This window comes from Oryctolagus cuniculus, chromosome X, assembly GCF_051225735.1.
Source record: "Oryctolagus cuniculus isolate XC-2025 breed Fujian yellow rabbit chromosome X, ASM5122573v1, whole genome shotgun sequence".
In the NCBI taxonomy this organism is placed as follows: Eukaryota; Metazoa; Chordata; class Mammalia; order Lagomorpha; family Leporidae; genus Oryctolagus; species Oryctolagus cuniculus.
The window spans coordinates 112,339,209-112,356,417 of record NC_142888.1 but is presented as its reverse complement, the minus strand read 5'-3'; the positions used below and the strand labels follow the sequence as shown (position 1 = coordinate 112,356,417).

The 17,209-nt window shown below is 43.5% G+C and overlaps 1 protein-coding gene across 1 annotated transcript; it reads right to left on the bottom strand.

The window, feature by feature from the left end:
• Positions 1 to 1,238: 1,238 nt before the first annotated feature.
• Positions 1,239 to 2,499, bottom strand: LOC100355582 (retrotransposon Gag-like protein 8B). Its single transcript, XM_051827571.3, has one exon. The coding sequence runs from the start codon at positions 2,410 to 2,412 to the stop codon at positions 2,071 to 2,073; it is 342 nt and encodes a 113-aa protein (XP_051683531.1). The 5' UTR covers positions 2,413 to 2,499; the 3' UTR covers positions 1,239 to 2,070.
• Between the last annotated feature and the right edge of the window lie 14,710 nt (positions 2,500 to 17,209).

Here is a 17,209-nt window from a genome sequence, read left to right as displayed (position 1 = left end):
AAGATAATTGAAAATGAATCTTGATGTGAATGGAATGGGAGAGGGAGCGGAAGATGGGAGGTGTGCAGGTGGGAGGTAAGTTATGGGGGGAAACAGCCACTGTAATCCATAAGCTGTACTTTGGAAATTTATATTTATTAAATAAAAGTTAAAAAGAAAAAAAAATAACACAAGGGTGTTGTCCTATAGTCCCATTAGAGAATCATTTGACTCTACTACAATGTCTAAATTTGAGCAGAGGATTTTTTTTGCAATACTATACTTATCAGAAATTAGCCTACAGATAAAGTAAAATGTAACAACTTCTATTTTGCCCATTATAGATACTTAAAATTCATTTTGCAGCTCATTGAACATATACATGGCTAGATTAATCAGAAATCTGCACTCTATTCTCCATTACCTTCTCATTAAGAATTCTGTAAATATGGGCCAGCGCCGTGGCTCAATAAGCTAATCCTCCACCTTGTGGCGCTGGCACACCGGGTTCTAGTCCCGGTCGGGGTGCCGGATTCTGTCCCAGTTGCCCCTCTTCCAGGCCAGCTCTCTGCTACGGCCCGGGATTGCAGTGGAGGATGGCCCAAGTGCTTGGGTCCTGCACCTGCATGGGAGACCGGGAGAAGCACCTGGCTCCTGGCTTCGGATCAGCGCGGTGCGCCGGCTGCAACGCGCCAGCCGCAGCGGCCATTGGAGGGTGAACCAACAGTAAAGGAAGACCTTTCGCTCTGTCTCTCTCTCTGTCACTGTCCACTCTGCCTGTCAAAAAAAAAAAAAAAAAAAGAAGAATTCTGTAAATATAAAAGGATTTTTTCAAATTCTCTATGGAATTGTGATAGTTCTTTAATACATCTCTAGTTAAATAAAATGTTGACCAAAAATGTGTGGGATTTATGGTTTGTAACAATGTGAGCTTTGTGTTTTCAAGTTGCTTTTAAAAATAAGAAAATCTACTTTAAAAAAATAAACATTCCCATTAACTTTCATATCGCCTTGGTCAAGAGTGTATCAAATTCTACTTCTCAAAGGGACAGAGAAATAACTGTTCAGAATAGTTATCATATGGAATTGGATGGCTACAAATAGTTTCTCAATCCTAAAACCACCATAGAATTCAATCTTTTATTTGTAATGCAATTCAGCATCAGCCTTATAAAATCAGGGCCCAGGGCTTTGATCAAGACATAGAGCCCATTTTCAGAACCCGAGAGGGAAAGACATATTCATTGAGACTCAATTCCTTTGTTAATAGTTTGACATTTATTGAAAGTACGTAAAGGTTTTTGTACAGGTAGTAGAGAAGAGCCGGAAAGAGTGCAGGGGTTACTGTGTTGAACAAAAGGCACACATTAGAAAGACAGCTGCACATTCAGAAAACGGGATTCTTGGGAAAACTAATTGGTCCACAGGAGAATATGAGTGCCAGGAGTGCCAGGAGAACCCAGGTTCTGGCAGACATCTAGCAGGAACACAAGGTGTCTCTGGGAGAAGGGGGCGCAGCCTCACTCATGGTGGAAGGCCGGCTGGCCCCGCCGGGCAGCCGGCTGTCGGAGTCGGGGTCCGAGGGCCGCGGCCAGCCCAGACCCCTCGGAGGGGAGTCCAGGTGGCTCAGAAGAGCAGTCTGTCGGCGGGAGGCCGGGGGCGGCGGCTGCGGCGGCTGCGGCGCAGGTGCGTGGGCAGAGCGATGCGGGCTGGCGGGGGGCGGCCGGCGGTGCGTGGTTGGTCGTCGGCCGCGCGGCGGGGGCCCAGCCTGCAGCCCGAGGGCCGGACGGCGGCCCCCGGTGCAGGGCACAGGCCGGGCCGGCGGCAGCGGGCAGGGCGGCGGCGCTGTCCAGAGCCAGGCCCAGAGGCAGCAGCGCCAGCCTGGAGCGCTATTCCTGGAACAAAGGCAAGCACGACGCGGGCGGGCGGGCGGGGGCGAGGGGACGCCGCGGCGACTCGGGGAGCAGGGGGGCGGCGGGACTCGACTCGGGCGCGAGCGCGGCGGGGGCCGCCCGCGGCGACCCTGGCGGCGGCCGGCGGGCAGCCCACCCTCCCCAGGGCAGCCGGCCCCGGGCCCGAGGCTCCGGCGGCCTAGAAGTCCTCGTCCTCCTCCCAGCCAAAGACGCGCTTCATCTCGGCCAGAAAGCCCCGGTAATCACTGAGGAGGGGACTGTCCTTCTTGATGTAGGGGATCACCCACTGCAGGGCGGGCCCCGTGAGGCGGGTGATGAGGAACGTCACCTTGAGCGCGTCGCTGGAGAACGTCTTCTCGTCCACGAACATGTAGGAGCCCGTCTGCACGATGAACTCCGGCAGCCGGTCGGTGTCGCCGTCAAACGTCTCGGGAAAGGGGATCGGGTTCCTCCAGCGACGCGCCGCGGGCCGCAGCGGCCGGGCCAGCAGGGCCTTCACGAGCCGCATGCGATTGTCCATCGCGCCGAGCTGGCTGGCGGGGCTGCGCGGAAGGCTGCGCTCGGGCGTCGCGGCGAGGACTCGTCGCGGAGGCGGGCCCGGGGAGGGGCGGGTGTGGGCGGAGTCACGCGCCGGGCTGCGGGCGGCGCGCGGGCCCGCCCACCAGGCCGAGCGGTCGCCACGGCGCAGGCGCGTGTCGGGAGCCAGCAGCGGCGGGGGGAGAGGGAGGCGCGGCAGGGGGCGGGATAGGGGCGGCCGGGGGCGTGGCCAGCCCTGGAGGAGGCGGAGTTGGAGGCGGGAGGGGGCGGTCCCAGGCGGGCGGCGTGCGAAAGGCGGGCGAAAGGCGGGGAGCCGCGGAGGAACGCGTCACCTCAGATGCGTGTGGCGAGGCTGGGGTCTGCTGCTCTTGGACAGCTTCTGGTTCCACTTGGGGAAGTTAGCGAGTCCTGGGGCGTCGCCCTTCGTCCTCCCTCACTCCGCGCCCTTGCGCATCCCTTTGCGGACCTGGGCTCTGGCTGCCTTTTGAGGGAGGGTCTCTCAACACATGGTGCAACTCGGTCGTCCAGCTTCCTCTGGAGGTCCCAGGCAGGTGCAGGGGCCCAAGGACTTGGGTCATCTTCTACTGCTTTCCCAGTCCATATAAAAGAGCTGGATCAGAAATGGAGCAGCCAGGACTCTAACTGGCGCCCCTATGGGATGCAGGCATGACAGGTGGCTCCTTTACCTACTATGCTACAGTGCGGGCCCCAAAATTAATTTGCTTATTGCTACTTTTATAGGTATGGAAAATTACCTGTTGAAATGTGCAATTTGGTTAAGACCCAATGCGAAAAGCAATTTAAAAGAAATTGGCCAAGAGGGAAAAATTCTAACAACACAATAAGAACCCTAAAAACTACAAAACAATACTGAACGAAATGTAGAGACATTCTGAGATTTGTTAACTTACCCTCATAAAGATACTAACTTTCCCTAACTAAATGGAGGACTGGTGGGCTTAGATGCTTCACATTCTGTTCCAGGTAGCTGTTGTCCCATACTGACAAGGTGACTCAAATGTTGTGTCTCTACCTGTTTGCGTTCTAAGGCTGACTGTACTCCATATGACTTTCAGTGCAAAATATTTCTTGCGGGTCTGGCTAATGCAAAAGTGTCCCCCCCCCAAAAAAATTGTGGAACGTGTTGCCCCACTCAAATTCAGCTGGCACAGTACAAATACATCACAATTGTGGTGGTCAGCCAATACACTACAGGATGGGATTGGTTTCCTTGTAAGAGACGCTATGCAACTTTCTCTCTGTCCATCATGTGAGGACACTGCAAGAAAGTTAGTGTCTGTAAGCCAGTTCTCACCAAAACCTGGACATGCTAGCATCCTGATCTTGGATTTCCAGCCTTCAAAACTCTGAAAAAATATATTTCTGTCATTTAAGCCACCCAATCTGTGGCATTTTATCATGGCAGCTCAAGCTAAGACACTCAGTTATTCATTTCTTGAGAAATTCTTTAAAAAATAATTTATCAGGAGAAAATAATTTTCAGGCATAAATATATTCAAAGCAAGAAAATCCATAATCTACAAACAAAACAAAGTAAATATTCAATGAGGTAATAGCCTACATATTATTATTCATTAATATAATTGAATTATATGCGGCCATTAAAATAATTATGGAAACTAAAGAGAGTCCAAGATGCTTTAAGAAATTATTAAGTCAGAAAATACAGTGAAGGGGCCAGTGCTCTGGTGTAGCGGGTAAAGCCACTGCCTGCAGTGCCTGCATCCCATATGGGCGCCGGTTCGAGTCCTGGCTGCTACACTTCTGATCCAGCTCTCTGCTATGGCCTGGGAAAGCAGTGGAAGATGGCCCAAATCCTTGGGCCTCTGCATCCACGTGGGAGACCTGGAAGAAGCTTCTGGTTCCTGTCTTCGGATCAGCTCAGCTCTGGCCATTGCTGCCATCTGGGGAGTGAACCAGCAGATGGATGACCTCTCTCTCTCTCTCTCTCTGCTTCTCCTTCTCTCTGTGTGTAACTCTGACTTTCAAGTAAATAAATAAATCTTTTAAAAAAAAAAGAAAATGCAGTCAAATTATGTATGGTTCTTAAAGCTATGCCAACATTGAAATAAATGTGTAGCAGCACCAAATGTCTGATGCTATGAAGTGGCTGCCAAGTGCTATAGTACATTTCCAGTCCCTTTTACATCTCCCTGAGTCTATGCAGTTATGTTCTGATAAAAGGAATGAGTGTAGAATTTCCACACATGTCTCAGAGAATAACAAAAGAGAACATTTTACAATGGACTTTATAAGACCAACAAAACATGACATGAAAACCTATCTTGGGCCGGCAACCACGGCTCACTAGGCTAATCCTCCGCCTGCAGCGCCGGCACCCCGGGTTCTAGTCCTGGTTGGGGCGCTGGGTACTAGTCCTGGTTGCTCCTCTTCCAGTCCACCTCTCTGCTGTGGCCTGGGAAAACAGTGGAGGATGGCCCAGGTGCTTGGGCCCCTGAACCCGCATGAGAGACCAGGAGGAAGCACCTGGCTCCTGGCTTGGGATCAACACAGCGTGCCAGCCGTGGTGACCATTTGGGGGGGTGAACCAATGGAAGGAAGACCTTTCTCTCTCTCTCTCTCTCTCACTGTCTGTAACTCTACCTGTCAAATAAAAAAAATTTTGAAAAAAAAACCTACCATGGACATAATGAAGCAGGAAAATTACAGATCAGTCTCATCCATAAACACAGATGCAAAAATCTGAAAAAACATTAAAATATAGTGTCTTGTAGCATATAAGAGATTATAATATATCACAACCAACTTTGGTTTATTCCAGGGCTGTGGAGTCTAAAATAAATCAATGTAATCCATCATATAAAATAGAAAAGTGTGGTAAATCATTCATATGATTATTTCTCTAGATCCAGACATAAAGCATTTCCTACATTTCAACTACAACTCATGACAACTTAGAAAATTTGAGAAATTATGAAACGTTATTATTCTGACAAAATACAAATGTAAAAATTTACAAGGGGCAGTACACATCATGGGAAATTGTTGAAAATTTTTTCCTTTAATATAAAGAACGAAACAAGGATGCTTGATATCACCGTTTTGTGGAAAAATTATCCAAGAAGCTCAAGCCAATACAATAAACAAAGAAAATGAAATATATAAGGATTGGAAGGGAAGAAAATACGATTGCATACAGACTACAAAATGCCGTACATATAAAAACCGTAGCAAGGTACAACTGTATTTTTAGAATATATTAATAAGTTTAGGTAGTGTGTTAGATTGCAAAGTCAAAGTACAAAAATCAGTTGTATTGCCATATACCTTCAAGAAATGGAAAATAAAGCATAAAAATATTTTTTACAATAGTATCAAAGCATCACAAGTGCAGAAACATTTTTGAAATAGTGAGAAAAACCAAAAAAGCAGATTATTCATGGATTGAAATCTCAATATAATACAGATGTCAATTTTCCTTTAGCATTTAAGTAGTATGTTACTGATACAAGGATCATCAAGAAGATGGAAGGAGTTAGAATAAAAATCTCTAGAGCAACCTGTGCATATATGGATATTTGATTTTCAAAGTTGGCATTTGTTGTACAACAATAAATGATAATGGGGAAATAGAATATTCACAAGAAGGAAAATAAATGACCTTATTTCACACTGTACACAAAAATGAATTCCAAGTAGTTTAGAGAGCTTGATGTAAATGACAAAAATAACAAAATTTCTATGACATTGGACTACTTTCATGATCTCAGAATAGGAAAAACTTTTTTAAAGATACAGAAGCACTAACTATAAAAGAGATATAAATTTAACTACTTTTAAAATAAATACATCTCTTTATCAAATTAATATGAGTGAATATTCATCAGTACACCATGAATGAATGAAAACACGAGTAAGATATGATATTCACAAATCATATAACAAATGGTAGTTCCATATATACAATAAATTCGTTTAAAAGCCACATTCAAATCTATAAGAAAAAGATAACCAAAAGAAGAAAGGTGCACAAAATATTTGAAGAGGCATGTTAAAAATCCAAACAGCTGATAAAATTATATAAATATGTTTTAGCATGATTATTAGTGATTCAGGAAATGCTAGTTCAAAGCACAAGGAGACATTATTAATTTTAATTATCAGAATGGTGAAAAATTTTTAAATTGACAACACCAAGTGTGAGCAAGGATATGAGGCAACTGAAGCTTTTACACACTGCTGATGGAAATATAAAAGTTTATAACCATTTTAGAAATATCTGTCAATGTCTTGTAAAGTTAATTACATAGCCCAACAACTCTACTCCTAGATATTTAAGAGAAGTGAAAACCTACAGCCACACACAAGTTGTTACATAAATGTTTATAGCAGCTTCGTCTACAATAGTTCTAAATTAGAAATAACCAAAATGTCTATTAACATATGATTGGTTAAACAAAACCTAGTTTATCCATATAATAATATGTTAATCACAAAACCATGAAAAAACTCCTAAGGAAGGCAGGACAGATGAATTTCAAAATTATTACAATGAGCAAAGTTGTGTATTTGTCAGCTCTACATTACAATAACTAATATACCTGAGAGGAGACTCAGAATGGAGATGGTTTATTTTGGCTCATGGTTTTGGAAATTCAATCCAAGATTAGGCAGCTCCATTTGTCTGGCGTCTCATACGGGTAGAACAAGTACAGAGAGATCACATGGTGATACAGGAAGCAGAGAGGGAAGCTAGCCTAAACTTTGTTTATATGACAAACTCTCTCAAGAGAACTACCTTCCATGGGCAAGCCCTCAATGACCTAAAAACCTCTCACTCTGGCCAGCGCCGCAGCTTACTTGGCTAATCCTCCGCCTGCGGTGCCGGCACACCGGGTTCTAGTCCCGGTTGGAGCACTGGATTCTGTCCCAGTTGCTCCTCTTCCTGTCCAGCTCTCTGCTGTGGCCCGGGAAGGCAGTGGAGGATGGCCCAAGTGTTTGGGCCTTGCACCCGCATGGATAACCAGGAGTGGGTACTTGGCTCCTGGCTTCAGATCGGCGCAGCGCACTGGCCGGCAGCACGTGGGCGGCCACTGGGGGGGTGAACCAACGGAAAGAAGACCTTTCTCTCTGTTTCTCTCTCTCTCTCACTGTCTAACTCTGCTTGTCAAAAATGAAAAAAAAAAAAAACAAACCTCTCACTAAGCCCACCTCCCAGAAGTCACAATTATATCAAGTATTCACCATTAATCCATTAGCTTCAGGGGTTAAGCCCCAAATACATGGCTCTTTGGGGGACATCCAAACAATTATGCAAGTCATACCAAGAAGGCCAACAAAGAGGAATAGATATCACCTGACCAAATTTACATACAACTATAGTGACAAAGACAGATTGGCTATGCCAACATCATTGATCATTATGGAAATGCAAATTAAATCATGATGTGGTACCATTACATATGCACCAAACTGACTAAACTTAATGAGTAACTCTGATAGCAACAGGAGTTAGTGAGGATGAGGATAAGTAATTTCATATACTTCATAAACTGCTGTTCGGAGTACAAATTAGTTTAACTGCTTTGAAGAAGAATTTGTTATGTATATGAGATGTATACCTATTCCCTATGACCCAACCAACCTATTTGCAAGTATTTACCCCACAGGAATTATATGTGGATTCTTCAAAAATTTAGTAGAAAATGCATATTATGAAAAAAAAACTATACCCAGATTTTTAAAAATTGCACCAAAATAAACTTATCTTTTAATTCTATTTTCCATGAACCTTTTGTTGTACCATAGTACACATCTGCATCAGGACAGAAGTAAAATAAGGCTCAGATCAGAATTATTCCTAAAAACTTAAATTGGAAACCATTCAAACTCACTGGATATAACTTGAAGAAAATAATTGTGACAGATTTGTACAAGGGAACACAATACAACAGCAAACATGAAAAACTGAAATCACACATGCAAAACCTTGGGTGAAGTTGAAAACAAAATTGAATGAAAGAAGCCAGACCAAAAAATGCCCACATAGTATGATTATGTTTGTGTAAATGTTAAAGCCATGACGAAACTATGCTGCTTAGAGATGCATATTTAAGAGATGAACCTTGTGCATAAAAGCTTGAAAGTGTTATCATGAAGGACAATATTATCATTTCCTCTAGGAAGAAGACTGGAGTTGTCAAAGAGAAGGGATTTTGAGTGCCGCTGAAGAATGTGTATTTCTTGATCTGCATGGTGTAAACCAGACTGTTTGCTTGATAATAGTTTGATAAATCATAACTTAATATTATGTACTTTTCTATATATCTTTCATAATTAAAATGATTAAAATATGTATTGCCTAAGGGTTTTAAAATGTTTTTGAGATTTAAACTAAGTAACATCATATAATAGTGACAACCTAATGCTGAAATGTTAGAGATTGGAGACAGTGTGTTATTACTAAATTTTGTTTATGTTTGGTGTACAGCTAACATTTTTTCCTAATCTGAATGTATTTCTTGTTTTCATTCTATAGTTTTGCTAGACACTTAAATATATCTAACAGATAGCAAAGCAAGGGTACATTTTGTCCATGGTGCCAAAGTTACACAAAATGTGTGTGTGTGGAAATGACGTGAAAATTTAGAGTACTAAACTACACTATGACAGCCTGAGTATAATCTTATATGACATAGTTGAAATTTACTCTTACAGTGAAGAAACAAAAGCCCTTTTTAAAAAGAAAAGAATGCTTCCCAGTTATTGTGTAATTGTGCTTTAGAAAAATCTAAATAACAATTGCTGGTTATTGCCCTTGAATAGCACCACATTCTCTTGTACTCTGTTAGGATGAGAAAGTGGTATAGATTACTTAAAAATGAATTGAATTTAGTGGCAGGCATTTTGGCAGAGCAGGTTAAACCTCTGCTGCTTGGGATACCTGCATGCCAATCCAGCTTCTTACTAATGTACCTGGGAAGGCATCAAATTATGATTCAACTACTTGTGTCCCTGACACCCACGCAGGTATTCTGGGCTCCTGTCTTGGCAATGCCCCACCTGTAACGGGCATTTGGGAAGTGAACCAGCAGATGGAAGGTGTGTGTGGGTGGGTGGGTGGGGTGCCTGTGTCTGTGTGTGTCTGTGTGTGTATGCACATGCCCATGCCACTCTGCCTTTTAAATAAGTAAAATTTTATAAAGGAACTGAGTGTAAAGGCTGGAGACCCAGGGTTGGCTTCCAATTTTACTGCTCAGTAGCTGTGAGCCTTAGGAGTTAGGTTTTAAGATTCTAGGGTTTGATAAAGGTGAGGAGGTGGCTAGTTAAAGTAGGAAAGACTTTATTTTAGCGGGGACAGAATGGGAAGGGTAAAGAGAGTGGCAATTGAGCCTGCCCAGACAGAGGGCAGGGGCTTTGAGACCAGGCTTCATTCCATTTGAGCAACAGGTAGAGTCGTTCCTAAGCAGCTGGTTAGGGGAGAGATGTAGAGTGCCACATGGACCCTGATAGGGTGGGTGGGGGACTTGCAGAAAGTTTCCTTGGTGAAGTTTACAACGCATTGTGTTAATAGTTTGGAATGTTCTAGCTGGATAGTTTTCCCAAGCAATAAACATTCCAGTTGCCTTTAGATTATCTGTGCCCAGTTTCATTGGGTTTAGACGTTTAGGCCTCAGTGGCCTAGCAGCTTCTAACGTCAGGGGGCATTTGTTATCCTCGCTGATCCTCTCTGTCCAACTGCAAGGTAAGCATAATACTTCCTACTTCACCCCATGTTTGTGAAAGAAAGTATTTGCAAGAAAGGAGGAGCAGAAGGCAAAATATGCAAGGGAAATGATTTAAAAATATTGATGTCTGTGTGATGAGAGTAAGTCACAGAGAGACATACCTAGATCAGCCTGATGAATTATCCAATCTTCCAATAGTACTTTCTGAACAGCTTTAATGAGATCTTTTTTTTTCTGGCACCAGAGTTTAAGATTTGTAATGTGACCCAAAGTCATGGCAGTAAAGCTCATAAAATTTTTCTACTTTTCTTTTATCAGCCACAGGTGCAAAATTAACTATCTCTAAGGAAAACTGATTTTGTTCATGGGATTAAGCTTAAGAGAAAACCAAAATTTACATGTAATAATTTTTTATTGATAAGATCATTTTTATTTATTTTTTAACTTTTATTTAGTAAATATAAATTTCCAAAGTATAGTTTATGGATTACAATGGCTCCCCCCCCATAACTTCCCTCCCACTCGCACCCCTCCCATCTCCCGCTCCTCTTCCATTCCATTCACATCAAGATTCATTTTCAATTATCTTTATATACAGAAAATCGATTCAGTATATATTAAATAAAGATTTCATCAGTTTGCCTTTTCCTTATATTTTCCTTGATTTTTATTGATCTTCACAAGTTTCACCAATATGGCAGCTTCTGAGTGCAAGGTGTGTGGTGAGCAAGGCTCACAGATGAACAGGGAAACCCAAGCAATGTTGAGGGTGACTGGAGGTTACCGAAGAACCAGGAGACACATGCCTGGTTGCTAGTAACAGCTCAGAACTGAGGCAAAATAACATAATTTTTAATTTTTTAAGATTTATTTATTTATTTATTTAAAAGACAGAAGAGAGAGAAAGAATGAAAGTGCATTCCTATATGCTGGTTCAATATTCCAATGCTTACAACGACTGAGACTGGGCCAGGCTGAAATCAGAGCCAAAAACTCAATCCAGATCTCCTACACGGGTGGCAGGAACCTGAGTTTATAGCCATAAATTGTGCTATGGAGTAATTTAAAAGGAATGATGGTTATCAAAATTCAACCTTTGGGGCTGGCGCTACGGCTCACTAGGCTAACCCTCCGCCTTGCGGCACTGGCACACCGGGTTCCAGTCCCGGTCGGGGCGCCAGATTCTGTCCCGGTTGCCCCTCTTCCAGGCCAGCTCTCTGCTGTGGCCAGGGAGTACAGTGGAGGATGGCCCAGGTGCTTGGGCCCTGCACCCCATGGGAGACCAGGATAAGTACCTGGCTCCTGCCATCAGATCAGCGTGGTGCGCAGGCCACAGCGCGCCAGCTATGGCGGCCATTGGAGGGTGAACCAACGGCAAAGGAAGACCTTTCCCTCTGTCTCTCTCTCTCTCTCACTGTCCACTCTGCCTGTCAAAAAATTTTTTCAACCTTTGTTTCTTTTTTAAAAGATTTATTTAAAGAGAAGGAAGAGATGTGCAATTCGGGACATGCTCAAGCTGACTTACCTCAAACGGTAGAGTTAGAAACATACCAGGGGATTCCAATTCAATCCCATCAAGGTGGCATGTACCAATGCCATCTCACTAGTCCCAGTGATCAATTTCTGTTCACAATTGATCATAATGATAGGACTAAGAACCAAAGGGATCACATAAACAAGAATAGTGTCTGCAAATATTAGCTGATAGAATACAAAAGGGAGAGAACGATCCAACATGGGAAGTGAGATACACAGCAGACCCATAGAATGACAGATGTCCTAAACAGCACTCTGGCCTCAGAATCAGCCCTTAAGGCATGCGGATCCGGCTGAAAAGCCCATGAGAGTATTTCAGGCATGGAAAGCCAAGACACTCTGGGGAAAAAAAAAAAAAAACCTAAATGAAAGATCTCCGCAAGTGAGATCCCAGTGGAAAGAACGGGTCATCAAAGAAGGAGGTACCTTTCTCTGAAGGGAGGAGAGAACTTCCACTTTGACCATGGCCTTGTCTAAATATGATCAGAGTCAGTGAACTCAGGGGGCTTCCATAGCCTTGCCAGCTCATGACAAGAGCCTAGGGTGATTACTGATGCCCTAAACAAGAGTGTCAATTTGTTAAGTCAACAACAGGAGTCACTGTGCACTCACTCCTCATGTAGAATCGTTGTCCTTAGTGTGCTGTACATTGAGATTTAATGCTATAACTAGTACTCAAACAGTATTTTTCACTTTATGTTTCTGTGTGGGAGCAAACTGTTGAAATCTTTGCTTAATGTATGCTAAACTGATCTTCTGTATATAAAGAGAATCGAAAATGAATCTTGATGTGAATGGAAGGGGAGAGGGAGCGGGAAAGGGGAGGGTTATGGGTGGGAGGGACGTTATGAGGGGGGAAGCCATTGTAATCCATAAGCTGTATTTTGGAAATTTATATTCATTAAATAAAAGTTAAAAAAACACACACACACAAAAAAAAGATTTATTTATTTGAAAGAGTTACACAGAGAGAAAAGGGGAGGCAGAGAGAGGGAGAGAGAGAGAGAGAGAGACAGGTCTTCCATCTAATGGTTCACTCCCCAATTGGCCACAACAGCTGGAGCTGCACATATTCGCAGCCAGGAGCCAGGAGTTTCTTCTGGATCTCTCACACAAGTACAGGGGCCCAAGGACTTGAGCCATCTTCTACTGCTTTCCCAGGCCCTAGCAGAGAGCTGGATCAGGAGTGGAGCAGCTGGGACTCGAACTGGCACCCATATGGGATGCTGGCACTGCAGGTGGTAGCTTCATCTTCTACCGCCACAGCACTGGCCCCAACATTTGTTTCTTTATCCAGGTCACAGTAGAGGTCCCCCCCAGTTCTTCATCAGTGCTCCTTGGTTAGGAGGGAAGCCCTAGCTGTGACCACAGAAATTATTTTGGATGTTGCCAGCAATTGCCAGAAACATGGGCAGAGATAACTTCTATGCCCCATCTATGTCTTACTGAATTAAAATATAGTTTGATAACCAGGAACAACCTAGGGAATCATTCTGGTTTAAACACTTCTGTTGAACTAAATCCATTAGAAAGTGTCCATCTTCTGGGTGGATGCTGTGGCTTAGTGGGCTAAGCCTCTGTCTGCAGTGCCAACACCCCTTATGGGTGGCAGTTTGCATCCGGCTGCTCCTCTTCTGATCCAACTCTCTGCTAGGACCTGGGAAAGCAGTAGAAAATGGCCCAAGTGCTTGGGTCCCTGTACCCCCGTGGGAGACCAGGAAGAAGCTCCTGGCTCCTGGCTGTTGCAGCCATTTTGGGAGTGAATCAGCAGATAGAAGACCTTTCTCATTGTCTCTCCCTCTCTCTCTGTAACTCTACCTCTTAAATAAATAAATAAATATAAATCTTTAAAACGAGCACAAAAGTGTCCATCCTCTAAAGAGCAGCAACAATACTTAACCTCTCTTTGCCTTGTTTTAATCATCTGAATGTGTGAAAACTCATACCCGCTTTGAAAAATTTCTTAAAGAATGTATTTATGCATTTTATCCATTGATTATAAAGCCTTACTGTGTGATAGGCAATATGCCAACCTTTACAGCCCAGAGGCTGGTTCCCAGATGATCTCTCAGTGACTTCAGAATGGCCAGTTGGGCCACTACCTGGAAGGTTTGCAAAAAAGGTGATATAGGCAGGGAACAAAATTCCTTGAAAATCACTTGTTCCAAGTACATAATTTTTTTTTGACAGGCAGTGAGAGAGAGAGACAGAGAGAAAGGTCCTCCTTTTGCCGTTGGTTCATCCTCCGATGGCTGCCGCGGCCGGCGCGCAGCGGCTGGCGCATTGTGCTGATCCGAAGCCAGGAGCCAGGTGCTTCTCCTGGTCTCCCATGGGGTGCAGGGCCATCGTTCACTGCACTCCCAGGCCATAGCAGAGAGCTGGCCTGGAAGAGGGGCAACCGGGACAGAATCCGGCGCCCCGATCAGATCTAGAACCCCGTGTGCCGGCGCCACAGGCAGAGGATTAGCCTATTGAGGTGCGGCGCCGGCCTCATTTTTCAAATAAATAAAATGGATCTTATCAAGAATGTGTGTACACAGGTAATTTCTGGTACAGAACTAATCTCCTAGCCAAGCATTCTTTCTAGTATACCAGAACAGAGCACAATGGTATTCAAAGGCCAATTGTGATCTGAAACTCCAGTACCATTTTGAGTGAAGAAAGCAAAAGAGATACTGCTCTAGACAGAAAAGTAGGCAAGATGTGTTAAACGAGGCTGTTTGAAAGGAATGCCCAGAGGAAGTAAGTGGAATATTCAGAGATTTTTGTATCAGGGACTCTACCTCCCTACTCTTTGCCTCCCAAGTGCTTTATTCTTTTTGTTAAACATTTCTGTGAACAGAAAGAACAAATGTTAGAGCCTCAATGCTGTTAATGATAGTTACTGTGCTGAGATAGATGAGGACTGGAGAAATAACATTACCTCTTATTTTTGAGGAAGAATAATTTTTATGCACTTATTTACATCAACATTTTGTTTCTGGCAAAACCAAAGGATATCCGTTGTGGTAACAAGGAATCACAAATTGGATTTGGTCATAGAACCTGGCTCCTAACTCTTTAGTATACACCATTAGAAACTATCACTAGCAATGTTTTATTCAAAATATTGCCTATGATAAGTGAAGTTAGTAGTCATACACATAGTAGAATTTTATGTGTGTTAGAACATATTCACTTATGAGTGAGGAGAAGGAAGAGAAGAAAGAGGAGAGGGAGAAACAGATGTTGAGAGACTACAAATGAGTATCAATATCCATGTCCAAAAGAATCATGTAAGTCTATGGTAAAAATACAGCACAATGAATTACAATGTAAGTTCAAAACATTAAATTACTGAAATTCGACTGTATGATATATAAAAATGCTATTTCACATGATTCAACCCAGTGCAATAATGACATTAATTGCAACAAATATACAAATAGGCAATATTAATAGAGGAAATGGGGTGAGGGATATATGGGAACTCTTTGAATTACTACCTTACAATTTTTGTTTTGTTAATTTAAAACTATTCTGAAATAATAGGTTAAATTAATGAAATAAGTAAATGTTTTACAAGGTGTATAAGGGAAGCAGAGTCTAGGTTTTGGTGATGTCACGTATAAAACTGTATGGATGTGGAAGATGAATAGCAATTAGATCTTTAGTTGGCATTGACACTGATGTTTTAAATGTTTATGAATATAGTTGGTTTGAAAATCATACTAGTCAAGATTCTATTCATATGATTTCTGTGATAAATCCATTTGAAAAATAAAAGACTATTGCATTATGTAAATATTTTCCTCTGGTTACCTATGTTGTAAATTTATACCAGTTCTCTTAAAGGGTGGCAGTGGATTAAAAGTGTGTGTGCTTGGAACATGTATTGCCATCAGACTGAGCACTTCTGAATGCCAACAACTGGCACGTAGACTTCTAGACATGTTTATTCTATCAATCCCCACTACTCCCTTTTTATAATGGAGACTTCCATCTGGAACCTTCCGCCCTCACACTCTTAACAGTCTGGTTGATATTTTTTATTTTTTGACAGGCAGAGTGGACAGTGAGAGAGAGAGACAGAGAGAAAGGTCTTCTTCTTTTGCCGTTGGTTCACCCTCCAATGGCCGCCGCGGCCGGCGCACCGCGCTGATCCGATGGCAGGAGCCAGGAGCCAGGTGCTTTTCCTGGTCTCCCATGTGGGTGCAGGGCCCAAGCACCTGGGCCATCCTCCACTGCACTCCCTGGCCACAGCAGAGAGCTGGCCTGGAAGAGGGGCAACCGGGACAGAATCCAGCGCCCCAACCGGGACTAGAACCCGGTGTGCCGGTGCCACTAGGCGGAGGATTAGCCTAGTGAGCCGCGGCGCCGGCCGCAAGCTGTCACGTTAATACCTTTCCACTTGCTTCTCTCTTGGGTCCCTCAGAATTGTTTTTCTTCCTACTTGACCAGTTTCACAGTTTTCTTTACATAGTTTTCTCCAAATGAGTTTTGATGTGTGAACTCCCTAAGGTTGTGCATCTCTAAAAATGACTCCCTCTCTCCCTCTTCCCATCTCTCCCTCTCCCGCTATCATCTCTCCCTTTCCCTCTCCCTCCCTTTTTCTTGAATTATAAATTAGAGATTTCCATCAAAGTTTTCAACAACTGAGTTATAGTGGTAGATGAGATAAGGATGACAAAAAGATGGGGAAGCAGGCAGCTTTACTTCTCTAGTCTGCTCCAGGTAACCCAGGAAGACAGGAGACAACCACAACCCCTGATGTGGGACCAACAATAGGCCACCAAATAAGTTAGGGCATAGCCACTGTGCATACTGCAAACAGGAGGGACACTGGAAATGGGAGGGTCCAAGCCATACCCATAGGGGGCTGGCTCAAGGCAAACCTGATAACTTTTAGCTCCCCTTGACAGAAGATCAATGGGGCCAAGACGATCACAGACTGATTGCTCAAAGTAAAATCTAGCATCTCCCCAAGAGAACCCAAGTTACACTAGAAATGGAAGGGGAGAAAGTTGAGTTTTTGAAAGAGTTTCAGTACTCTAACCTGGTGATACGGGTACCCCTAATCAGCAGGAATTAGTTACAGAAGAATGACCCTCCTTCTTACCCTTGAAGAATGAAGAGTGAATTTCTTAGGGAGGATTTTGTAACCAAGAGGGAAGCAAGTAGCAGTGTGAGGCCTCAGAGCATCAACTCTTACCCATTTTGATGTGCTTTCCAGGGTGACATGACCTGATGTATTAAATTTGACATCAGGGAAAAGTGAACCTATTGGTGCATGGTAGAACTGCAGTCATTCTGAGGTGGTGTGTGTGAGTGTGTTTGTGTATGAGAAAGAGAAAGAGAAAGAGAAAGAGAAAGAGAAAGAGAAAGAGAAAGAGAAAGAGAAAGAGAAAGAGAAAGAGAAAGAGAAAGAGAAAGAGAAAGAGAAAGAGAAAGAGAAAGAGAGGCCCTTGTCTTGAAAAAATGCCGCAGTAGGCACAAAAGCAGGAAAGGGATGTGAAGCAGTCTGGTAGCTTCTATCACTGACAGGACCTGTGATGT